At 43.0% G+C, this 25,806-nt stretch overlaps 1 protein-coding gene across 4 annotated transcripts in view; it reads right to left on the bottom strand.

Moving 5' to 3' along the window:
• Nucleotides 1-202: 202 nt before the first annotated feature.
• DYNC1LI1 (dynein cytoplasmic 1 light intermediate chain 1) overlaps nt 203-25,806 on the bottom strand; it is a 29,884-nt gene continuing 4,280 nt past the window's right edge. The window contains exons 3-13 of one of the 4 annotated variants that reach the window (XM_040964005.1): nt 16,038-16,154; nt 14,826-15,056; nt 12,204-12,373; nt 9,637-9,730; nt 7,201-7,336; nt 5,760-5,871; nt 4,025-4,084; nt 3,871-3,915; nt 3,186-3,306; nt 1,775-1,930; nt 203-1,099 (exon numbers count right to left, since the gene is read on the bottom strand). In XM_040964005.1, the coding sequence (XP_040819939.1) occupies nt 987-1,099; nt 1,775-1,930; nt 3,186-3,306; nt 3,871-3,915; nt 4,025-4,084; nt 5,760-5,871; nt 7,201-7,336; nt 9,637-9,730; nt 12,204-12,373; nt 14,826-15,056; nt 16,038-16,154 (1,355 nt within the window). In that variant the 3' untranslated portion in view covers nt 203-986. The remainder of the gene's footprint in view (nt 1,100-1,774; nt 1,931-3,185; nt 3,307-3,870; nt 3,916-4,024; nt 4,085-5,759; nt 5,872-7,200; nt 7,337-9,636; nt 9,731-12,203; nt 12,374-14,825; nt 15,057-16,037; nt 16,155-25,806) is intronic. The other 3 variants (XM_040964013.1, XM_040964019.1, XM_040964027.1) reach the window with 3 other exon arrangements.

Consider the following 25,806-nt stretch of genomic DNA (forward strand, 5'->3'; position numbering starts at 1 on the left):
GGGGAGACAACGCTGGGCGTGGCTTCTCCCCTTATCTCTCCTCTCCCTCAGATACAGTAATGGAAAAAAAAGAATGTAAAAATAAGATAGAAAAAAATTTTCCTATGTGGAAAAAAAAAGGATCCTATTGAACATTACATATTCATTAATTAATCTAACTGGCTGATAAACAAATTTAAACATGAGAAAATGCAACAAGTTGTTTGAACCTGAATGCAGAGAATAAATACTTTATTAACTGATTACAGTGGAAAGTCACAAACAAAAAAGGAGTATATTAAGGCAGAGCCATATATATATATATATGTATAGACAAAGCCGAAGCCTGTTACCTTTATAACTTCATAACCTCTGCCGTTTTCTTTCTATATTTCATCAGTGTGCTTTTTTTCCTTCTTGCTTCAAGGAACGTCTTGGCCAACAGCTGTAAATCACCTCCTGATGAGCACTTCAGGATCGCTGATTCAGACTACAACTAGATTATCAACTGACACTGGACTGTTTTCTCATCATGCTTTGTGTGTGGCGACATATCCGTGTTGGTGTGCAAAATCTGACCACTGATCTTCTTCAGCAAGACACACGCATTTTTGAAGAATGATTTCAATAATCTTAACTAAATGCATCTGGACTTCCCAACCACATCTGCCTCACCCTTCCCTAAATTCTGCTCATGTTTTAGACAGCCTTTAGGATATGATCACATGGTTGCATTTCAGATCCATAAATTTTGGTATTTCAAAATCCAAAATTACTTCTTTATGCAAAATGCAATGCAAATAGCAATTCCACATAATGTTGGACAATTTTTCTTCTAAATAGTTCCTTTTATAAAAATGGGCAACCACCAAAAAAAAAAAAAAAGAGACATAAACTTAGTCCATTTGTAAAAGCACTCCAGCTTCCTAATTCCACTGTGAAGGAAATGGCAGAGGCCAGTTTACATTATCCCAGAAAAACTGAACAAATGGCTTTATTTGGTATCTTCAAGAAGCTTCTCCTTCTGTAGGAGATGTAGGGGTCGTGGGGGAAACGGGAACTGGCTTTCGTGTCATTCTGTCTAGTTCCGCATGAACATCTGACAGGACAGCCTTCTGGCCTGCAGTGAAGAGAAAGACAGAATTAAGGTTGGGACAGAGCCCAGGTCTCCTTCTCATCCAAAAACCTGCTGATGCTTTAATGACATTTAACATACTGAATTATATAAACATCACTACAAGTAAGTACCCTCATTTTAAATTGCAGGGGTAAAACTGGCATTTTATTTGATCTCACAGAAATACATACTTTTAAAGGCATGGGACAATAAGCAAAGTAAATAATTTGTGTAACTCTGTGTCATGGGAGGGGCCGGGATCTGGATACAGGCCCAGGGTGTTACCAGGGGACACGTGCTAGACGCTGGGTTCCCATAGTTTTATGTTAACGGATTTAGGGCAGAAACTTCATCTCCCTGGGGTGTCTCAAGGCGAGGTCTTGGAGGAGCACCCAGGAGGATCAGGCCGACTAAGTCCTGGTGGCTCTAAAGGGGAGGTCACAGAGAGGCAGGCGATGATGAACACGTACCACCCCGCTGCTTCCTGGCCTCCAGTCCTTCTTCCAGCTCACGCGCTCGGGGCCTGCCTGAGCCTGGACAGGGAAGCTTCAACACTGTGAGCTCAAGTAAGCGACTTTCCTTTCTAAAAGGTGTGCGTTAGGCACTTGCAGCAAGACACAGCCACCACCGAGGGTAGCTTCCGTCTCACCGAAACGAGGCTGTTCTAAGTGGGTTTACCTGACTTCTTGGCAGATGGTGGTAAACCACTGCTCCCACTTCCAGCCCCACTGCCAGGGCTGCCACTGCCAACGCCAGGCCCTCCTGGAGAACCCGTCTTTTTACTCAACAAACTATTGAAGAAATTTGCCAGGACGCCTTCACTGGTAGCTCCAGCTATAAAAATAAGAAACAAAAATATCTTAAGACTTTTTGGAGTTTTATCATAATTACGTCAGTAACCAAATACAGGAATGAAAAAAGACTTAGAATCTAAAAGCCGTAAATCCCAAATTCAATCTACTTTGGTCTACAAGGCTGACTACATATTTAACCTACTCATATATAAAGGAAAGTGATTATGTTAATTACAATATTTAAAAATAAGAAAATTAGTTTTTACAGGCCAAAGGCTTTTTAAATAAACAGACATTTGACACTATCTAAAACTCCAACTTGAAAGGGATGCTTCAAAAACAGAATTGTCGAGAAATATTTGCCTCAAGATTATTATTAAGGACTACCTAATTCTATATGAAAACCAGAAATTCTGAGATAAATGGGTAAAGGAGAGCAGTAAGTTATGTACAGAAGAGGAATACAAATAGGAAAAAATCCTAGAAGAAAAACTTAAAAAGCAGGACGAGAAACGAAGCAATGGGACTTGCGCTGGTACCACTAGACTACAGCACTGGCTCCGAAAAGCTCTAATTATTATTTAAAGAATACTAATTATCTGGTGGCAAAATGAAAATGTTCAACGTTGCTAACATGCAAAGTTGAATAATCCACTTCGAAGACATTATCAAGAGGCATGAAAGTACTGAGTCCATGTAGGGCAATTTCTTCTACAGAACAAGATTATCATATATATTTTTCCTTTAATTAAGGATTACGTATCACAGTGTAAATGTAACTTATCTTCAATGGCCAATAGAGGAGCATGTTTTATATGACACAGCTTTCATTACAGACCTGACGTACTCAGAATGCACTTTGAGGAGCCAGTGCTGTGGCCCCGCGACACCAGGATCCCAGCACCACTTCAAGTCCCCGCTGTTCCACTTCTGACCCAGCTCCCTGCTAAGAGCCCCAGGGCCTGGGCCCCCACCACGCACCCACGTCAAAGATCCTGATGGAGCTGCATGACCCTGGCTTTGACTGGCACAGCACTGGCTGTTGTCGCTACTTGGGGGATATTTAGTGGATGGAAGGTCTCTCTCTCTGTAACTCTTTCAAATTAATTTTAAAATTGAAATCAAAACAGAACAAAAACCCAACACTGAGTTAACAATCCGGTTAACTCTGAGATTTAATCCACAAAGACAAACCTTAGAAGGCAGTACACAAAAATGAAAACCACTAAAGCAAAAGGTGGATTTTTCTCCACCATAAAACGCACTGTGTTGTTTTCTCCAAGACAGAGCTGTACCTTTCATGTTTGGATCAATTTTTTTTGCACCAGCAGGGACAGGAGACACGCTGGCGACGTTGGACGACACGGATCGGTTTGGCGTGCGAGGTGAGCCTCCTGGGACCCTGGGTGAGGCATCCTACATACAAACAGGAAACCACAAATACGAAACTGTCAACTTCTTCAAAGTTGTTATACAAGTCAACTCCTTTCCAACTATCCTCCCTGTGTTCTATTCTCACACGGCAATCCACTGATGGCCGTTTCTCCAGTGGAAGGAATATGTTGAATAAAAACAATAATAATAAAGTTGTTAGCTTATGCTTAGAAGGCAGGGCTGGTGACAAAGCAGACTGGAATCCTACAATCATACAGGGTCAAACAAACAACATTGTCCTCTGAAGCCCCTGCTCACAGGCCTGCAAACTGGGAACAGTGCCTGCTTTGGGCTGCCCAAGGGCTGGAAAAGCAACACACACTCATGGCTCAGGACAGCAACTCACATCCAACACACATTGCAAAAGAGATTACAGCATTCTAAGAGCATATATATATTCTTTTTTACAAATTTCACAATTCCGAAAAGCTTATGAATTCAAGTTTAGAGCAAAGTATAACAATATAAAGCATGAGATTAAGAAAAAAAAGGGCTAAAACAATATGTACTGTAGTTTAATAATGTTGTCAAATCTGGAATACTGACCACAGGCCTTCCAGCTGCAGTTGGTGGCTGCTTTGCTATGAGTGACTGGGGAAAAAAAAAATCTTGTGTTAGACGTGCCAGCACATGGTGCTGTTTTGCGAGACAATACATACGAGTAGAAAGGCATCAGTCTGCTTCTGATGTCAGGTCATACCTGCAGCTTCATAAGAAACACCTGGTCATCTTCTGCCATGATCTCCTTTTCGTGAACAAACTGAAAATGAGCAAGGTTAGTATATTACGTTATTGTCAGCACGAGCGTACTTTGTGGATTAGACTAACAAGAGCTTGAGCATTTGAGCATTACTTACATTAACATTTACGAATGCGGTGCCCCAAAAGGCTGTTACACTGGAGCTGTCCAGTGATTGCCCATTCACGGTAACCTAAATGGTCGCTCTCCGCTGTGCCAATTGGTAGCACCAGCGGCTGGGGAGCACTTCAGAGTGCGCCAGAGGCACATCACCCACTCTTATCAGACATGCTCAACAATGAACAATACTGGACAATTCAAACAGGACACTAACATCCCAGAGGGTGGGGCACAACTTGGCCCTGTTTCCTTGAAATAAAAACATAACGGCTCTTCCATAAGCTGAATAATTAAGAGAGGCATTGCGAACATCTGCAGTTTACTGTTGTGCAACAGACCAAGCCTGCGACTTTCTTCCCAGGAGCCAGAGAGATCCTTTTAAAAGGTTACCTAGTCCTCGGCTCTGACTCTCCAGTTGCTTTCCATCTCACTCAAAATGAAGTCCTAAGTTCCAGCTGTGAGGCCGTACAGGCTCTTAACTCTGCTGGTCTTCTCTCACCACACCCAGAGTCCTCCTAGGCTTTTCCTGCCTCTCTTCCTCACTAGTCCCACTCAAGGGCCCCAACACTGCAGGCCCCTCTGCCTTCAATCTTCTTTGTCTTCAGAGATCTCCCCCGACTGTGAACAGGCCAGCCCTCTCTCTCATGCCCCCAAGACCCCGCTTCACTTCCACAGCGTTTACGCCACGCTCCACGTCTGCATGGACTGCCTGCACTGCCCTCCTGTGCCAGGAGCACCCGGTGCCTGAACAGCACCTCGGCTGATGCTTCACAAGCATTCATGGGGTAAATTAAAGCGCACGCACACACACAGCAACCCAAAGTATCATTTCTTAACAAAACAAGGGGAACCATTTTTGTTATTTTTTTTTTGACATGCACATCTCTTTCAATAGACATATACCATGCTAACTGACTTTTCATTTGACTTTCCTTTCATATTATTAGTAATCTGCTACTATACTGTGAATGAGTCCTTAAATATAAATTTTAATATGTTACCAGTGGGACCCACCATATAGAGATCATTTTTATACATCTTTTCAAAAATATCCACACCGTACAATGCTTAGTATTAAGATAAGTGAAAGAAGAGTACCTTCTGGAACAAGATTTAATAGTCACAGAATGACATGGGATGACCAAGACCAAAACTGAATACAGAAAACTGGAAGCTCTTGCACGGCTGTGGGTTAAGGTGGGTAATCAATAGCTGTGATGATGACTGGAGACCTGCTTTAAAAGCCTAATTATTCCAGCATAGCCTTCGTGGGTTTTGGGCTCTAGGATGGAAAGTTCACAGCTTCAACCTATTCAAGCTATTTGGGATCCACAGTCACCAAGTCAACTGTTAATTGAGAATGATACTGAGACTATGTATTCTGCACTAATACGCCCCAGGCTAGGTAAGATTCGGTAACTGAACAGCTGATCTGCATTTTGCTGCCACAAATCCTACGCAACTTGCACATCAGGAACAGCCACATCACACTCTGAGCCCCTTGGCCAGCCTTGCACAGGAACTGCCCTCTCAGGGTAAAAGCCTAAATATCAAGACCATTTACTGAAATTGTCACCTTTCGGACGGGTGGTTTTGTTATGATGTCTTCAAAATTATCTTCTGCTTTCAATGTTTGAAAATTTTCGTGTAATATTCCTATCTTCTTATCATTATCCCACCCTGCTGGACTGGAGAGAAATAAGTGTAATAAATTCTCAAGCATTTACATTTTTACTACTCCTTCATTCACTCCAGGATCACATAAAGGGAACATTTTTCTAGGCAATTTGATATGGAAAACTATTTTATAATGTCCAAATTATGTCTTACTAATTTCTACTAAAATGATGCAGTGTGTTGAGAGGTCACATAGCAGGCCAAGCTGCTGCCAGCAACACCAGCATCCCATATGGACACCAGTTCACGTCCCGGCTGCTCCACTTCTGATCCAGCTCTCTGCTACGGGCCTAGCAATAGCAGCAGAAGATGGTCCAAGTGTCTGGGCCCCTGTGGGAGAACTGCAAGAAGTTTCTGGCTTCAATCTGGCTTAGTGCTAGCTGCAGTAGCCATCTGGAAAGTGAGGCAGCAGGAAGAAAGATCTCCATCTAGGTCCATATCTCAAATAAATAAATCAATCTGTCTTTAAAAAATAAGTAAATAGAAAACATGATTTTTGTTAAAGATTTATTTATTTTTATTGGAAAGGCAGAAAGATGGAAAGAGAAAGATTCTCCATCCACTGGTTTACTCTTATAGTGGCTGCAATGGCTGGAGCTAAGCTCATCTGAAGCCAGGAGCCAGGAACTTCTTTCAGGTCTCCCAAGCGGATGCAGAGCCGTCCAAGTGATGGCTTTGAGCTGTCCTTGAATGCTTTCCCAGGCCACAGGCAGGGAGCTGGATGTGGAGTGGCGCAGTTGGGATTAGAACTGGCACTCATGTGGGATGATGGCACATGCAAGGCAAGGACTTTGGTCACTAGGCTACCACATCGGGTCCAGAAAACATAATTATTTGCCCACAATTACAGATTAGCTATTAGCAAAGCCTTTTCAAAGGAGTTAGGTGAGCAGGTGTTCAAGGCCCACATACTACATCATACTGCCTGGTTTCATTTCCCGATTCCAGCTCCTGAATCTAGTTCTTGCCAACTAGACCTCGGCAGGCAGAGGTGATGGCTCAGGTGAGCAGGTCCGTCACCTCCTGGGAGAGCTGGACTGTGCTCCTAGGCTGTGGACCAGCCAAGGCCGCTGAAGGCTCTACAGGAGAGTAAGATGGGCAAGCCTTCCCCTTTCCCCAACCTCTCTTTCCCTCTCAACTAAGTATACAACCTAAAAAATAAAATAAAGACAGGCCAGCAGTAAAACTCAAGAGGCAGTGGCCAACAGAACAAAGCAGCTTATAAACAAACAGTCCAAGGACTCATCTGCTCCTCACAGGATGGACTAACGGTCCCACCTTAAACTGAAAATGGTATTATGTCAAACAGCGACAGTGCAATTATGAAAGAGCATACTTACATGAATACGGCGTCCTTTTCCACAACAATAGCAGGAATCTTATAGGGAAATCCATATAGTTTCTGAACAATGTATTTATATACTAGGTCTATATTTTTGTTTTCTTTTACTGAAGTGTAAATAAGTGCCGCACCATCTGAATATTACAGTTAAGGAAATCTTGAACAAACTGTGAACAAGTACCATAAAATTTTGTGTTCTCAGCTCAAATGTTTTATCTATATGCTTCTTACTTTTGAGAGTAACTTCCAATCAGGTGGCAGTTCCCCATCCCTGGGTACAGGGACATTTGGGAGGCTGGGTATGGCTTCCCCCTTGATCTCTCCCCTGCCCCGGAGAGGAAAGGGAGAACTAGGAAACGATGATCTCCCACCTTTCCCTTAGCCTTGATCCTTCCCACCACGGTCAACCCTGTAATCACCATCAAAAAACCAACCAACAACCAACCACAAAGAATATCTTCCAAAGACATCTAATCAAAAATTTAAAAAGTGTTAAAACATTTACATATCAGGTAAAAAAAATAGTCTTTATATAATTTAAATTGGAGGGTAAGAATCTAAGCAAAGAAATAGGAAATTTAGCCATTCTGACACCACTTTATCTCTCTGAAGGATGTGAACAGACCATATTTTTGCTTTTATCTTTAAACTTCATGAGAGGGGATTTTACTTATCAATGACTTCTTTGCCTTTTCAACAAGAATGGCTAACACTATTGTCTCCCAGGAAAGAAGATTCTGAGTCAAAGTCCAGGAGAGCCGACATGTGCAGAGAGAAAGCACAGCTGAGGTTTCTTCGGGAAGCAAGCAGGAGCCAGAGCGGGTCAACCCACCAACATACAATGCTGGCATTCCAAATCAAAGTACGGGCTCAAATCCCAGCGGCTCTGCTTCCAATCTAGCTCCCTGCTTAATGCACCTAGGAAAGCTGCACCACATGGCACAGTGTTTGGGGCCTGCCATCTATATGGGGAGTAAACCAGCAGACAGAAGACAGCTATCCTTCTCTCTGTTGCTTTCAGATACATAAATAAATAAATGATGGTTTAATAAAAATTTTCTAAAGCAAAGTATATTTCATGACCCAAACTTGAAATTATACAGCCTAACTAAAGCAAATGTTAATTTTGGGCCTTTGATTCAAAAGACATGGCAGATCAAAGACCAAGCACTATGGGGGGGATTACTATGACACTGACAAATGATGTGTTCACACTATCAGAAATTCTATCATCAACCCAAAGGACCACACTAGGCACTGGCCCTAAGTCCCCAAAAGAGCTACTCCTTTGTAGGACGCGGTCTAAGGCTTAGGACCCTAAAAGTAATAATTACTAAATGTACCCTAATGTGATATAGGTACAACTTACCTTGTAATAATAGCTTAAGCAAAAGTTCAGTTGAGGAGACTTTGGATTCCTCATTTACCCTGTGATGAAAACTGACTTACGGTGATTTGGAAGATTTCTCTAAGAAAGTTGCCTTACAATTAAATGCAAAATGAATGAATAAATAAAATAAAGACGCTTGTAGTGGCAGGCGTTTGGCACAGCAGTTACACTGTCCACTGGGTACCCGGATCCCCCAGGAGAGCCCGTGTGTGTTGTTTATTCGCAATTCCAGCCCCTTCCATACACACAGGAGACACGGGCTGAGTTTCTGGCTCCTGTGCATTTAGGGAGAAGCCCTGGTTCTCAAACAAAACACATTCGAAGGTCAAAATAAATGCAGGTAATTCTGAACTGTCCCTCTTACTGATAAATAGAATATCTAATTTTCTTTTTTTTTTTTTTTAAGATTTATTTTTATTATTTTTTCATTGGAAAGGCGGATATACAGAGAGGAGAGACAGAGAGGAAGCTCTTCCGTCCGATGATTCACTCCCCAAGTGAGCGCAACGGGCCGATACTATGCCGATCCGAAGCCAGGAGCCTCTTCCGGGTCTCCCACGCGGGTGCAGGCTCCCAAAGCTTTGGGCTGTCCTCGACTGCTTTCCCAGGCCACAGGCAGGGAGCTGGAAGGGAAGCGGGGCTGCCGGGATTAGAACCGGCGCCCATATGGGATCCCAGGTGTGCAAGGCGAGGACCTTTAACCACTTGCGCCACCGCGCCGGGCCCAGAATATCTAATTTTCATGAGGCAATTTCTCTTTTAAAATTCACTGTTTCTAATTTTTTGATATTTCTGTATTTACATTTTGAAGCAAACAAAACTAAACATTTATGGAAGGTTCTCAAACTTTGAAACCTTTGCAGATAGGACACCGACATCACGCACCTGACTCAGTGAAGCTCTCAGTAAGCTGCCTTTTAAATGCAATGCTCACCATGAAAATAGAGGAAACCAGTTCTAGAACTCGTAAAGTTTCTGGATGTCATTCCTTCACTTTAGAAATCAGACAAGGTGCGCCGCTTTGATGAGGAACTGAAAGGATACACTGTAAACAAAACTTCCGGATATGTGATTGGATAAAATCAAAGTGTTCGTCTCTATAGTCATGTTCTTTCTCCAATACGCTAATGGCATCACACTGTTAAAATAATGATTAAAAGTTACAGAGTTAAAATAATGATTAAAAGTAAGCTTAATATAAAATAAACTAAACTTAATAATTTCAACACATTAATTCTGGGTGGAAAAGCAACACAGAACTACCACTCCGAGATGCGGTGACTGAGCAGCAGGACCCAGAATCACAACCAAGACTTTCAAAGGGAGTCTTAAGACCAATTTAGTATTTTACTTCTTTAGAAAGCAGTAACTTTGCTGCACTGAATCCAGCCAGAACACCAACAGGAGGTTTCATACAGAAATGAACACACAATTATACAAAGAGGTCAGATTTCCTAACAGATTCCCTTCTTAGCACACAGTTTTTAAGCTCTAGAAGCTATCCTTGTTTCACAGACCACACCTGTATATTCAGGGGTCTCTACTGCTCCCCAACTTTGTCTTGCTCCTCTACTTATCTGCTCATTCTCCACTGATCTTCTTTTCATTTCTGCTGCTTGATTCACTTCCATTACAATCTCACCAACAACCAAATAAAAAAATTGCAAGCTACTTTTGAAATGCCATCTATAAAATCAATGAAACATTTCTGAATTCCACTTGCTACAGAAACATATTAAGGAAAATACAAAGGGTACAAATTCAAGCACCACATGTCCAAATAATTTCCCCAAACTCTTCTGAGACAAAGATGTAAAATGCAAAAAGCAGATATCTAAGGAATATTAGATAATTAAATATGAAATAATACTAGTTTGGGGTCAACTATGGCATGTAATCATTTGCTACATATATGTGCATACATGACAGAATAGTCTGGCACACTCAGGAGCCTTGGTTACTCTACTGATTACTGGGAGTGATATCTCGAAGCATTAAGGGTACTATGGCTAGACCACGGACTTAACGACATTTCCCGTGAAGCATGGTAGTAAAGTGATTTTTTTTTTAAAGATTTATTTTTATTATTTTTATTGTAAAGGCGGATGTACAGAGAGGAGAGACAGAGAGGAAGATCTTCCGTCCAATGAGTCACTCCCCAAGTGAGCGCAACGGCCGATGCTATGCCGATCCAAAGCCAGGAGTCTCTTCCGGGTCTCCCACGCGGGTGCAGGGTCCCAAAGCCTTGGGCCGTCCTCAACTGCTTTCCCGGGCCACAGGCAGGGAGCTGGAAGGGAAGCGGGGCTGCCGGGATAGAACCGGTGCCCATATGGGATCCCGGGCGTGCAAGGCAAGGACCTTAACCACTGCACCACCGCGCCGGGCCCTAGTAAAATGATTTTTAACTGAAACCAGAGGCTATGGACCTAAGGCAAGAAACTGTCTATTTCCAGAGTCTTTAAAACTCAGAGTTGAGTTTCCTTCCCCAACTATCCACTTATCCTTGTGTCCCACTATACATGCTAAAAGTCGCACAATGAATACAACTGACAGTGCTTTAGATTCTATGTAATCTTTGGGCTTCAAAATTTATGAATCGGACTTACTTAATAGTGATTTAGAACTCTTTTAGCTCAACATTTTCCCTTTTGGGAAATAACACTGCTTTTAATGTGACTAGCTGTGGTATAAAACAACAGAAACACGTGTTAATAAATAGCTCTTTGCCAAACAAAACAAAGACAAAACAAACCATATTTAAGGACTCCAGTGTGAATTTTAAAAATACTGCTTTACAGGAAAACTGTAAAGTCACAATTAACCACTTCAAAATAATCATTTGAAAAACAGCAGGCTTTAACTTAATTATTTTAGATGCTGCCATTCCATTATTTTGTTACTAATAATTTCTGAAACGTTTTAACTAAGGCAGGTTTTACATTTTTATCCTAAAGATGAATAAACTTTGTACCATCCTTTTAATTACAGGCTGATCTTACATATTTCAAAAACATTTAGTCTCACACAGCTTTATATCATTAATATCTTAACCATTCTAGGACTTAAAAACAGAAAAGCATACTACTTGGGAGCAAGTAGGGAGAATACATACTTTATGAAATGACTTGAAAAGGAATTGGGTTTCATCATAAAATATCAACAGTGAAAGAATTTAGGAAACAGTTTTTGACAATAGTGATCCTATTATCTTTGTTGCAAATAAGGCATACTCGATATCTACAAATAAACAATAATGAATTTCGGTGTTTAACAGTCTACTTTAACTATATAATCTTCTACTATTTGAGAATAACAATGTTGAAAACTAAATTATTTTACAAAAGCAAATAATCTATTATTATACCCGTAATTTCTGCTAAACAATGACAAGTGAAATCAGAATAAATTCAATTAAACAGAACATTCAAAATTATATTTTCTTTCAAGGAAACTATGATTAAGATCACAACAGCGACATATATTATCTGCTATCTTGATATTTTCATCTGTTAACAAAAATCATCTAGGAGCACTAAGCAATGTGTTAGCTCCCCTCAAAGAAAACCTGGAAGACAGAACAGCTGGTCATCCTCTCTAGGAAGCAAGCTCACCTTTGTGCAAACTACTAGGACTGGAACGCCCAAGTTCTGTGTGAGTGTGTCCGCGCCCAGAGGTAACACCACACTGTCATCTCTGTCTTCCTGGGATGTGGTGCTTCTTCTTTGAGGAGAAACTGGGAAGTCTTCTCCTGGCTCTACATATTCTTGAAAGTCTCTAACCACTGAAAATCAAAGTAAACATACTTTAGAAACTGCTGCATTTCAGGAGGCAGCTCGTTCTGCCATCGTCTGAACACGTCACTTTATGAAGAGTTATGTAAGAAACAGAAAACGCGTGACCCATCTATTCACAGTCTACAAGTGCTGACAACACATCGACTACAAGGCAGGACACTGCAACGCACAGGTCTCCCTAGGTCTAACTCAAAAACGGCACGCAAACCTGCCCTGGTGAGCCACAGGCTAGCTTCTCTACAAACGGGCACTGCAAGGGAAAAACCAGGAAAAATCACGTGATTTAACATCAGTCCTAGCTGACCAGAACATTAATTACCTCTCTCTAAACTTTTCACCTAAACACAATCTTGAAGCCATTTGCGAGACTGGCAAGACACTTTTGAAAGGATTTGTGATTGTACTAAGAGCTGTGGTGGCACGTGCTGGTGAGGCACACACACAAGCACTTCCACAGGACACTGTTGACCACACTGAGCACAACACTCTGGAAACAAATTATCCACAGCACGGAATTAAAACTGTATCTTAAGGATACTACAAAAATGTCAGAGTTCAAAAAATATTTAAAACTGTAGGAAAATAGTAACACTGAGAGGAGAGATAAGAAAGAGGAAAACTGAAATATGATTCTAGTTTAGAAGTAAAAATGCCTGAAAAAAAAATGCCTGCAAAAATTTCAAATATGTTAAAGTTTATTATTACTTTCAAGAAACAATGAATGGATATTACTGATATAACTAGGAAAAAGCTGTTTTTGTTTAGAGCGATTCCGATCCTCTCTGCATCACCAGGAAATGTTGCAGCTACAGGAAACTTTATAAGGGTCTGCAAAGCCAAGCTGGGCTCTCCAGCCACACAGGAACATACTTCAACCGCTACTCTTCAATTTCACAAGCGGAACTTTTCCACAGGGGTTCTCAAATGTTATCAGAAATCGGAGCCATGCAAGCAGATTTTGACAGCATCACAGGTAACCTGACTGTCCTCAGAGCTTCCTGAGGGGGACTGACGCTGTGGAATGCATGGTAGACTGCTGCCTGGGACAGGAACGCTCCATTTGGGGGCTGGTTTATGTCCTCACTGGGAATCAACAGAGGCTGGCCCAAGCACCTGGACCTCTGCACTCATGGGCTTTGGCTGCTGCAGCCACCGGGGAGTGAACCAGCAAGTGAAGATCTCTCTGCTCGTGCCTATTTCTCTGTAATTCTTCCCTTCAAATAAACACAATAAACCAGAAGGGCTTCGGAGTCAGCAGTGTGGGGTGAGCAGTGAGGACCTTCTCCCGGGTGCCCAGCTGCACTGACAGCGGTGGTCCAGGGGTCACCCAGGGACAGCTGCTGCTCAAGCCTAAACTTCACCATGAGCGAGGGGAGGCAAAAGCTCACAGGCAAGAGGCAGCAAGGAAAGAAAAGCACATTTTTAAAGCATTCAGACATCGTTTCAATAATGTAGGACCGACATTCTAAGCTTTTACTCTTTTCAATATAAATTTTAGTAAGCTGTCAATTTCCCCCTAAAAGTTCTTGGTGACTTACAATATCATATGTATATATATAATACGTGTATTTTCTTAGACAAAGTACAACACTGATAAAGAGCAAAGAAAGAGCTGTTGGTAGAATGTTAAAATTCTACTGGTTTACATGTCAGAAACACTGTATCATTTTAAATACTTTCCATGAAAATTACCAAAACACACGGGTAATGTGCAATACATATTACATATTCTATAAATCCTAAAACCAGATTAACATATTTCTGCCTATGCTGTTAACACCTTTTCAGGCACATTTCGTTTTGACAACACTGGTAAGAAATGGAAACGAAGGATGGCATTGTGGCACAGTGAGGAAGCCACCGTTTGCAACACAGAGTGTGGGTCTGAGTCCCAGCTGTTCACTCCTCATCTAGTCTGCTGCTACATCAGCCTGGAAGAGCAGGAGCAGATAACCGGCCTAGAACCTGGGCCCCCGCCACCCACGTGGGAGAGTCCTGGTCAGCCTGTGGCCGCGCCCAGCCCTAAGGGACACTTAGGGGATGAACCAACAGGTGGAAGACTTCTTTCTTCCTCCTTTTCTATTTCTCTGCCTTTTAAATAAGCAAATCTAAAACAAAACAAAACAAAACAAAAAAACCCAGCTTGAAAAAGAAAAATACTCGGTTTAATCCTAAATATTATTTCCAACTGAACACACAGAGCCTTTTGTCAGGAAGAAATGGCACCCCTTCCAGGTAATTCACCATCATGTGTACACCTCCAACTTAAAACTACACTAAAACTTAGAATGTCATTCAAACAGCATTTCAAAAATGGTAGTTACAGTATAAGTCCTTCACTAAATTTATTTAAACCAAAATAAAAATCCCAATAATTGCTATAGGTTGGCTAAAATATTCTGTATATGAATTCTTTGTTAATAGTTCTAGACTACTTACATTTTTGTTCCATTTCTTTCATTTCTTCAGGAGGAATTTTCAATTTGTCAACATGTTCTCTAACAACACTTGCCCATTTCTGTAAAGAATCCAAAGCAGTCCAGGGCTTTGACATATCAACAACCAGCATAACTAGAGTGTCTTTCAGAGAAATGGCATCCAGTGAAAATTTAAGGAGGCCTTTGTGATAAAGGTCTCCATCTAAGATCCACACATTACACCTTGTTTGATCTACAACAAACAAAAGACAGTTACCGAGGCAACAAAATTGTCATTTTCTCACCCAATTAACAATACTAGCTGGTATTTTAGGGTGTCTCCACCAGAGGTGTCCACTGACTGACAAAAGTTCAGCTAGTCACATCTCCTAGTTCAGTAAAGGGCTAAAATGATTTACTCTCAACCAGAGCACCAGCACCCTCTACTTCATACAAAAGCAGAGACTGTATAACACTTGTTTTTTACCTTCAGCAAATGGAGCCATTCATGTTAAAGATATATGCAAGGGGCACAGCATAGCAGCTGAAGTCCTCGCCTTGCATGCACCGGGATCCCTTCTGAGTGCCAGGGGGCTGCTCCACTTCCCATGGAGCTCCCTGCTTGTGGCCTGGGAGAGCAGCTAAGGATGGCCCAAAGCCTTGGGACCCTGGAGGAGGCTCTGGGCTCCAGGCTCTGGGTCGGCTCAGCTCCAGCTGCTGCAGCCACTTGGGGAGTAAACCAGCAGATAGAAGATCTTTTTCTCTGTCCCTCTTCCTCTCTATATATCTGACTTTCCAATTTAAAAAAAAATCTTAAAAATAAAATAAAGATATATGCAAAACTGAGAAGGTAAATGATGTTCAGAAGAAAAGTGGATGATCAGATCAAGGCTGGGGAAGGCGTGGCTGTCACTTTTGTCAGAACAGAAGAAGGCCCTAAAAAGGGAGTAAAAAATTAAGACTAAAAAAAAAAAAAGAATTAAGATTTTTTTTTCCAAGACGGCAAGAATGCCAATATCTGCTCCCCAGAATATACTAAAATACTTAAAAATATCACTAGCTGAATCCCAATCAGTAAAAGTAAGCCTAAACAAAAATTATTGACCAGCATGACATTTGTAGCATTCCTAGCGAAACTGACACAATCAGACTAAGTTAAGCTGAGTAGCAGCCAAGAGTGGCATGCCTGACTACAATCTTCAGGAAACTTAAGTTACAAATAAATGACACTCACCATCCCTGTCTTCATCGTGCACGTTTAAGTACAAGTATTCCAGTCCTCTTCCTTTCTTGTATTCCTCTATTCCCTGAATTTTTCTTATTAAACTTGTTTTCCCAGCTCCATCTTCACCTAGACATGTGAAAAAAAAGATAAATATTTCAAATTATAATTTGAGTTTTTTAAGGATACTCTGGCATGATGAAAAAACTCAACTGGAACCAAAGATAACTGGGGAAAGAGAAGTAGTTGGCTACAGACTCGGAGATACCATCCCCCCACGAACCCCAGGTCTCCCACGACCCCCACGATCACTGCTCCTCTCTCAGACCTGACTCGATCCTATTATAAAATCTTTCTCTGTGGGTTCCTCTGCCCCCTAGAGATTGGGCAGGTGAAACAAAAGCACATCTTTGAGGAATCACCACTATCACACTAAGTTTAATCTTGGAGGAGCTCAAGAGGCTGCCTTCTGCTTTCGGTCTGAAGACTACCATGTACTCCGCGTCTGGTGTTTGTCATCCCACCCGTGCCAGGTGGAAGCCAGGGGATGCGATGAACAAGGGAGGTGGGCACATGGGCACGGCCCAGTCAGGAGGAGGTATTCCAGGGCAGCTGGCCTCATATTCAGTTACACTGGGCAGACGGCTTCTTTTTATGAAGCATCTGCCAGCACTTGATGACACGGAGTGTAACTTGTGGCAGTCAGGAACTCGACATTAATACAGCTGAACGAGATGGCATCAGGGTGCTGACGAGGCGTCTACACTGCAGTGCTGGTCACAAGAGCTAAGACAGGGAATCAACTGGAGTGTCTGCGCGCAAAGACGAACGGTTAGAGAAAACCTTACACATGTACATAGTAAGACACCACTCAGCCACAAAAAAACAAAGAACACTTGCAATCATTCGGATGAACCTGGAAGACAGAGCCAGGCACAGAAAGACAAACACTGCGTGGTATGACGCTGGAATCTAGACTCCAGAGCACAGCTTACGGAAGGAGGCAAGCGCAGTGGCTAGCAGAAGCTGGTCTGGCAGCAGAGAAGGAGAGACACTGGCAAAATGTGACACAGCTTCACTCGGAAGGAGTAAGTTCAAGATCCGTATTATACAACATGGTGACTACTTAATAACAACACACCCTATTGCTGGAAAAAACGTGAAGTGTCCTAACCAAGGTATTAAATACATTAATTAGCTTGACTCAGCCATTCCACAATGTTATCATGCATGATAAATTTACACATTTCTTATAAAACAAAATTTATTTTCATTGGAAAGTCAGATTTACAGAGAGAAGAAGAGACTGGGTAAGATCTTCCGTCCACTGAATCACTCTCCAAGTGGCTGCCATTGCTAGAGCTGAGTTCATCCGGAGCCAGGAGCCAAGAGTTTCTTCTGTGTCTCCCACGCAGGTGCAGGGTCCCCAGGCTTTGGGCCATCCGCCACTGCTTTCCCGGGCCACAAGAGGGAGCCATGAGATCTCAGCACATGCAAGGATTTAGCCACTAGGCTACTGTGCTGGGCCCTATACAATTTTTTAAAAAAGGAAATGTGACGTCAAATAAGAATACATTTTTGTAGATCATTCTTAAGTATATTATTAAAAAAGAACTACAATGGGTTGAAAGCAGCAGTATCTGTGATAAGACACAATGATTCCCAAGACAGAACACTATGTTTATTTTTTTTTTAAAGATGTATTTATTTTTATTGCAAAGTCAGATATACAGAGAGGAGGAGAGACAGAGAGGAAGATCTTCCCTCCGATGATTCACTCCCCAGTAAGCACAATGGCCAGTGCTGCGCCAATCCAGAGCCAGGAGCCAAGAACCTCCTTCAGGTCTCCCACCCGGGTACAGGATCCCAAGGCTTTGGGCCGTCCTCGACTACTTTCCCATGCCACAAGCAGGAAACTGGATGGGAAGTGGAGCAGCCGGGATTAGAACCGGCACCCAGATGGCATCCTGGTGTGTTCAGGGCGAGGACCTTAACCACTATGCTATTGCGCTGGGCCCCACAACGACATTTTAACTTCAGCAAAAATATCCAAGGGAAATGAAATGTGTAGGTGTGAAATTTAAGGCATCTACACTTGATTTTAGCTAAAAGGCCGAGAAGCGATAAATGTAAGGTATCTAAGTCCGTCTCAGAGTTAAAAAGTAAAGAATCAAATTTCATATACTCTTTCTTCTCAAGATAGCCTATTTCTTGATAGAAGTCCTTTATGCTACAATAATATCAACTGAATTCGGACTGTCCCACAGGGGCAGTGCTACATATTCTAAGTAAAAACCGAGTGCCCAGCCTTGTTATACAAATCTAAATCAACAATACAACGTCTTAACTGTATTTTGTAAAGCATATAGAAAACCATAAAAACAGGTCATATTCAGTTAAAGTACACTTAACTTGACCCAGGATTTACCTTATTTCTTTTAATAAATACTGATTCATTATCTGTGATGATGTTATAGGTGATTTTATAAATTAATGATTTCCATTCTCAAACATTAAAGTCAACAGACTCAGATTCTGAACCTGAGTTCATGACCCAACAGGATCACACGTACCTACAACACGCCCTGTGTTAAGTTACTGCGACAAGCAGTGGGACATGGCCGCTTCCTGTGTCCAAGCGCTGCATACAGAAAGGACAAAGACTTTCCCGCAACACAGGGCCAGAGCTACTTCCTCTCAGTGAGCTGTCATCACTCGTTTCACTGGAATAATTGTGCCCAAACATGTACTAAATTAGCTGGGGGAACTGTTAAAACTACTTCCTACGTCTCTGATTCGTGGAGTCTAGAATGGGGCCCCAGAATCTGCACATCTAGCAAGTTCCTGGTGATGTTGATATTGCTAGTCTAGACGTGCCAGATATTCACCACACGAAGTCAAACACCAGGTACAAAGATACAGATATGAAAGTTGCTGTCTTCCAGGAGAAGGAAAACAAACAGGAGACAATGTCAAGATACTGTCATTAGGGCTACGTGACACAAATCCGAAAACCAGCCCAAAGCCAACAGCCTGTTCTGCTGGGCAGTCAGCAAGGACTTTGCAAAGCAGGTCAGTGAAACATGGAGTCATCACTTCAGGAAGTAAGGAACGCATGGGCAGAGTCCTGGAAGCAAAAAGTGTCCTAGAAAGGACAAATAGTTGAACACAGGAAACCCAAGCTGGGAGGGCAGAGCTGGCCAGCTCCTGATGGGCATCTTCTGCCAGCTGAGGCCGACTCTCCCACGGGGGCAGCGGGAGGGCAGGGAGGCAGGAACATTGTCATGGCCAAGTGCAGCCATTGATAAGCATGAGTTCAAGGTAACTAGACGTGCCCTAGGTTTGGGGTGGCAGGTAGCTGTGCTCATAGGCCGACTGGATTGAGAGCTGGCAGAGCAACAAGACAGAGGTGCAAGTCAGAGGAGACTGCTGTGTCAGAGCCCAAGTACCACCTGACTCTCCTGCCACCCACCTCTGAGAGAGCTGCTCCCATGACTTCGTGGGCTGTTCCTGCCTCCCCACCCAACGTCTGTGCCACCCAAGGGTCTTTTCTCAGCTATTATTCTTCTCCCTCTACATGGAATCCCCACAAACCTTCCACATCCATGGTTCTCACTTCCACCTACTGCCTGGTGACGCTCAGATTCCGTCTAGCGTCAGCCTCTCCTGCACCACCTACTGGTCATCGCTCCTTAGATGTCCCATAAACTCCCTACATTTCAACATGCACAAAGGGAGTATCACACTGCCGCCTCCCTCCACTCACTCACACATGACCACCCTGAAAACAAGCCCCATACAACCTGCAGCTCCCAGCTCCGCGGAGAGTCTGGTCTTGCTCAGGAGACCACCCTGGATTGGGCCAGGCCAGCCCAAATACAGACTTGTGTTTCCAGGTCAAGTCACCAGTGTGCTCCACTGTCGAGCACACACACCAGACAAGAATCTGCGGGGCTTTCTGCCTAGTGACATTCCCAGCTCTTAGCTCCTCTTTCGTTCAGTCACCTCTCTGGACTGGCCTTTAAGTTCCTAGGAGAACACCACCTCGTTTATCCTTCTAATCGCTAGATAGCATTCTCAGATTTCGCAGTATAAGCTCTTAACGCACTTTCTGTACTAAATTCAAAAAAAACTTTCGTCATTCAACTGAATGAATGGACCTCGGCTGCCCGGCCACAGCCAAGCCACACTGTTTGAAAATAATAAGACAATCCAGTATTAACTCACTCTCTCATGCAGAGAAGAAAAATGTTAAAATTGCAAATACCTGTCCTTCAACAGTGACACACATTCAAAATCACCACCAGTGGCAACCCATTCATGAGAGAATGGCCATTCAATTACAAGTTGCTTTTGGAAAATAAAAAGCTTAATAATTAGAAAAGTAAAATCAAAACATTTCTACATGCTTTATTCTAAAATGGCAGCTACAGTTCTGGGGCCTGTGCAGCTCCACACCATGGTGCAGGAATTCATCCACTCCTTCGGGTCCCTGGCCTTCAGCGGGCAGTGAGGCCGACACACCAGCTTTGGGCCTGCGAGCCAAATAATTAATGATCTGTAAACATACACTCATACAGTATAGAGTTCCTGTTCACATAAAGATGAAAGCCCTTCTGTAAAGCACCCTTAAGTGATGATGCCAATATTATGCTCTACATATTTTATTTAAATTTACGGGCCCAGCGTGGTGGCGCAAGTGGTTAAAGGTCCTCGCCTTGCACGCCCAGGATCCCATATGGGCGCCGGTTCTAATTCCGGCAGCCCCGCTTCCCTTCCAGCTCCCTGCCTGTGGCCTGGGAAAGCAGTCGAGGACGGCCCAAAGCTTTGGGAACCTGCACCCGCGTGGGAGACCTGGAAGAGGCTCCTGGCTTCGGATCGGCATAGTATCGGCCTGTTGTGCTCACTTGGGGAGTGAATCATCGGACGGAAGATCTTCCTCTCTGTCTCTCCTCTCTGTATATCCGCCTTTCCAATGAAAAAATAATAAAAAATAAATCTTTAAAAAAAAATTGACATTATTTATCTTCTTAAAGAGAACACATGTATATATATATATATATGTATGTATATATATATAATATAAATTTTGATTGAAAAGGCGGGTTTAGAGAGAAAGATCTTCTGTCTCTGGTTCACTCCTCAAGAGGCTGCAAAGGTCAGGCAGAGCTGAGCCAATCTGAAGCCAGGAGCCAGGAGCTTCTTCCAGGTCTCCCACATGGGTGCAGAGTCCCAAGGCATTGAGCTGTCCTCTGCTGCTTTCACACGACACAAGCAGGGAGCTGGATGGGAAGTGGAGCTGCCGGGACACAAACCAACACCCATATGGGATCCCAGCACTTAAAGGGGGAGGATTAACTCATCAAGCCACTTCACTGGGTCCAAACAGGGCATATTTTAAAAGATTTTTTTTTAATCAAAACATTTCATTAGATCACCATTATTATCACACAAGCCATTTTCAAGATAAACAGATGCTGGGCATATTACTGAAAAACAACAATATTGGAACCTTTGTGGGCCATATTAGTGTGTGTCACATATTTGTCTTTATTTTAACTCATTACCTCTTTAAACATTAGAGAAACAAAATAAAGGGGAAAGCATGGTGCTTTGCTTTGCTGGCCACCAAAGACAGTCCATGCACCAAGTTCAGTCCTAGCACGTAACACTCTGGCTTGTTGATCAATCTACTGTTCAATTCTCAACAACAAATTAGCCTTTACTCTGCAAGCCAAGCTTAAGACACAAGAAACTGGGCCCATTGTGGTAGCCCAGTGGATAAAGTCCTTGCCTTGCACACTCTAGCATCCCATATGAAAGTCAGTTCGTGTCCTGGCAGCTCCACTTCCCATCCAGCTCCCTGCTTGTGGCATGGGAAAACAGTAGAGGACAGCCCAAGGTTTGGGATCCTGCACCCGCATGGGAGACCCAGAAGAGGCTGCTGCAGATCAGCTCAGCTCCAGCAAAATTAAGCAGCCACTTGGGGAATGAGCTAGCAGACAAAGATCTTCCTCTTTCTCTTCCTCTCTTGAACTTTCCAAGATCCAGGTAGTTAATGGAACTTGTTTTACCATCAAGAAGCAATGGTGGTAGCCTAGCAGCTAAAGTCCTCACCTTACACGCTCCAGGATCCCATGTTACCATCAGTTCTAATCCATGGCCTTGCTTCCCATCCAGCTCCCTGTTTGTTGCCTGGGAAAGCAATGGAGAATGGCTCAAAGCCTTGGGACCCTGCGCCTGCGTGGGAGACCCACTAGAGGCCCCTGGCTCCCGGTTTCAGATTGGCGCAGCTCTGGCCGTTGCAGCCGCTTGGCGAGTGAATCAACAGACTGTCTATCTCTCCTCCGCTATATATATATATATATATCTGACCTTCTAATCAAAATAAAGTCCTAAAAAAAGAAACAATGGCCATCAAATTCATCTCAGCTCCAATTTCAAAAGAAAATCTCAAATTCTACACAAACCTGTCTAAACAGTCGGTGGACTAAGGTTTTCCCATAATACTGTTTACTTCGACAAGTGTATAACTCATCATTAGCTTCACTGCCTCTTGATCAGTGATATATTTTAAATAAAACTCTTTAGAAGATAATATCAGTGTTTCAGAAAGATAACAAAAATATGAATCACACTTAAGTTGATCAAAACACACACACTGCAATGAACAGAGGCTTCTGTTGTGGATATTTCCAAGGTATGCCACTATTTGAAGTGCTTCACCAACATTATCTCATATAATCCTTACAATAATCCTAAAAGGTAAGCAGCATTATCTGAGAGATTAAGCAACTCATCAAGGGTCATTTGAATTCAGCCAGTATTCTTGAACACTATACAACTCTGCCTTCTCACTGTTCCGGAAGCAGCTTCTGGTCATTCTCCACTCAGTGCAGGAGAAAAGTCCGCAGGACCAGCACTGTGGCGCAGCGGGCTAAGCTGCCACTCAAAGCCAGCACTCCATGTGAGTGCCAGTTGAGACCTGGCTGTTCCAACTTTTAACCAGGCTACGTGCCTGGGAAAACAGTGGAAGGGGCCCCCTGCCATCCATGTGGGAGACCCGGATGGGATTCCCAGCTCCTGGCTTTGTCCTGGTCCAATCCTGGCCAACAGTCATTTGGAGAGTGAGCCAGGGGGCTGAAAGATCTCTTTCTAAAGCTGCCTTTAAGAAAAATTATAAATGAGCGTGACAATAGGTAAACCTTTACTTTCTCCATTTTCTCTCCTGTTGGGAGCTAAGTGCTACATTCTCTCGCTTTGCACGGTTGGGGTGCCTGATCCCGTTTTCCACGCACAGCTTCCTTGTTAAACACTGCCCTAGTTTTGCTCAGGTCTTCTGCATGGCCTCCCACTCAACATCACGTAGGCAGACGGGGTGGGGGGTTCTTGGGGCTCCGCTGCTGTCTCAATAAGAGGCTGTAAGCCAGCTGCAAAACTCGGTAAGGATTAAGTAGGCAGTTAGAAACTCCTGGTTGAGACTATATCCCTTCCTTTTGTCCAGGAGTATCTGTAAGGCAAAAAAGACAAACCTGATTTTGACCGCTAGGTCAGCTGTGTAACCTGTGGTCTGAAACGCTCTACTGCCAAACAGTGAGCACACTCCATAACAAAGCTCCCAGCAGAACACCCAACACAAGAAACACAGTGCATGAGCTCCCATCTGAGGGTTGCTCAAAGCCCTACCTGAGTTTAGCAATCTGCATTACACTAAAAAAGAACTTACAATTTCTCTTACTCTCACAGACTGTCCAGACATGAATTACAAGTCTTTTAGTTCAATTAAATAAACCTTTACCAAGAACAATAAATGCTAACCTAAGTGGCTATTAATAGTCCTATGGGGCCCAGTACAATGGCCCAGTGGCTTAAACCTCACCTTGCACGCAGCAGGATCCCATATGGATGCCAGTTCACATCCCAGCTGCTCCACTTCCCATTCAGCTCCCTGCTTGTGGCCTGGGAAAGCAGCTGAGGAGGCCCAAAGCGACCCTGCACCTGTGTGGGAGACCCGGAAGAAGGTCCCGGCTTGGTATTTGCTCAGTTCCAGCCGTTGCAGCCATTTGGGGAGTGAACCAGCAGATTGAAGATCTTTTTATCTCTCCTTTTCTCCATAAATCTACCTTTCCAATAAAAATTAATAAATCTTTTTTTTTAAGTTCTGTGTTCTAGGAAATTAAAATTATATTAAAGCAATGGTTCCTGATCAACAAATGTGGTGTATATTCTACAACTAAGTTATCTTAAATTAAAATGCAATTTTTAATCTACCAAGATAGATTAAAAAAAGAGTACTAAGTGTCAGCAATGGTGGTAGGCAGTCAACTGCTCTTCCATATTGAATACACAATTGGAAAATGTTATAACCCTCCAATAAGACTAGTACTATAACAACAAGATTTACATCAGTAATATAATAACAAGATTCCACTTCTACAAACTTGGTATTCAGGTTTGGAGCCTTCTCCCAGAAGGTTTTTGTTTTGTTTCGTTTTTAATTGGAAAGGCAGATGTACAGCGAGGAGAGACAGAGGAAGATCTTCCCTCCGACGAGTCACTCCCCAAGCGGCTGCAACAGCTGGAGCTGAGCCAATCTGAAGCCAGGAGCCAGGAGCTTCTTCTGGGTATCCCACACAGGTGCAGGGTCCCAAGGCTTTGGGTGGTCTCGACTGCTTTCCCAGGCCACAAGCAGGGAGCTGGATGGGAGTAGAGCTGCTGGGATTAGAACCAGCACCCATATGGGATCCAAGGCGAGGACTTTAACTACTATGCCGGGCCCCCCAGAGGAGTTTGTAAGCTCTTGGATAGGGATCCAGCCTTAGGCAGTCCTGTTTCCCTGGATGACCCATGAAGCGTCTGATACTTTTCTCATATATGTTGGATGAGCATACGATTAAAGAGGTCATTTGTAAGAACTTCCTAGAGACACTGTCCTGATTTTACAACTGAAGACAAGACCAAAAAGCAGCCCTGCCCACTTCTTAGAGATACAGCGCTATGTTAAGTTTTAGTCTTTGATTTTTCCTAATTCAGTGCTGCTCTATGTTTTGCATTTTCTTTTCATGTTTTTTTAAAAGATTTATTTTCTTTTTATTTGAAAGGCATAGCTACAGACAGATGCAGATACAAAGAGAAACAGATCTCCACGCGCTGGTCCACTCTCCATGTGGCCGCATGGCTGGAGCTGAGCTGGTCCGAAGCCTCAGCCATCTAGGGAGTGAACCAGCAGACGGCAAATCTGTCTCTCCCTCTCTGTAACTCTGCCCTTCCAATCAAAACAAAAGTATTTAATCACTGGCTCTGAGGAGAAAAGTCTGTTCACCTGGTAACTGTAACAAATGTACTATCTCTTAAAATACTTCCATTTCATATTTTTTAGTATTACCATATTAAAACACACCTAAACTTCATGTTAATTATTTTAAGAAATCACCAGTATAATTGCATTATTTTCCCATAATTATGCAAAAAAAAATCATGAACACACTGCAGTTTAACAAAAATCTGGCTTCAAGGCCAGCCTAGCTCCAGCCACTGTAGCCATTTGGGGAGCTACCACATGGAAGAGCTTTCCTGTGTAACTCAGCCTTCCAAATTAAAAGAAAATAAAAAATTTTAAAAATCCAACACTGTCCAACACTGCACGGTGGCACAGTGGTTAAGGTCCTTGCCTTGCACGCCCGGGATCCCATATGGGCGCCGGTTCTAATCCCAGCAGCCCCGCTTCCAGCTCCCTGCCTGTGGCCCGGGAAAGCAGTGGAGGACAGCCCAAAGCTTTGGG

Source organism: Ochotona curzoniae, unplaced genomic scaffold (genome assembly GCF_017591425.1).
Source record: "Ochotona curzoniae isolate NIBS_2020 unplaced genomic scaffold, NIBS_Ocur_1.0 contig_1302, whole genome shotgun sequence".
NCBI classification, from domain to species: Eukaryota; Metazoa; Chordata; class Mammalia; order Lagomorpha; family Ochotonidae; genus Ochotona; species Ochotona curzoniae.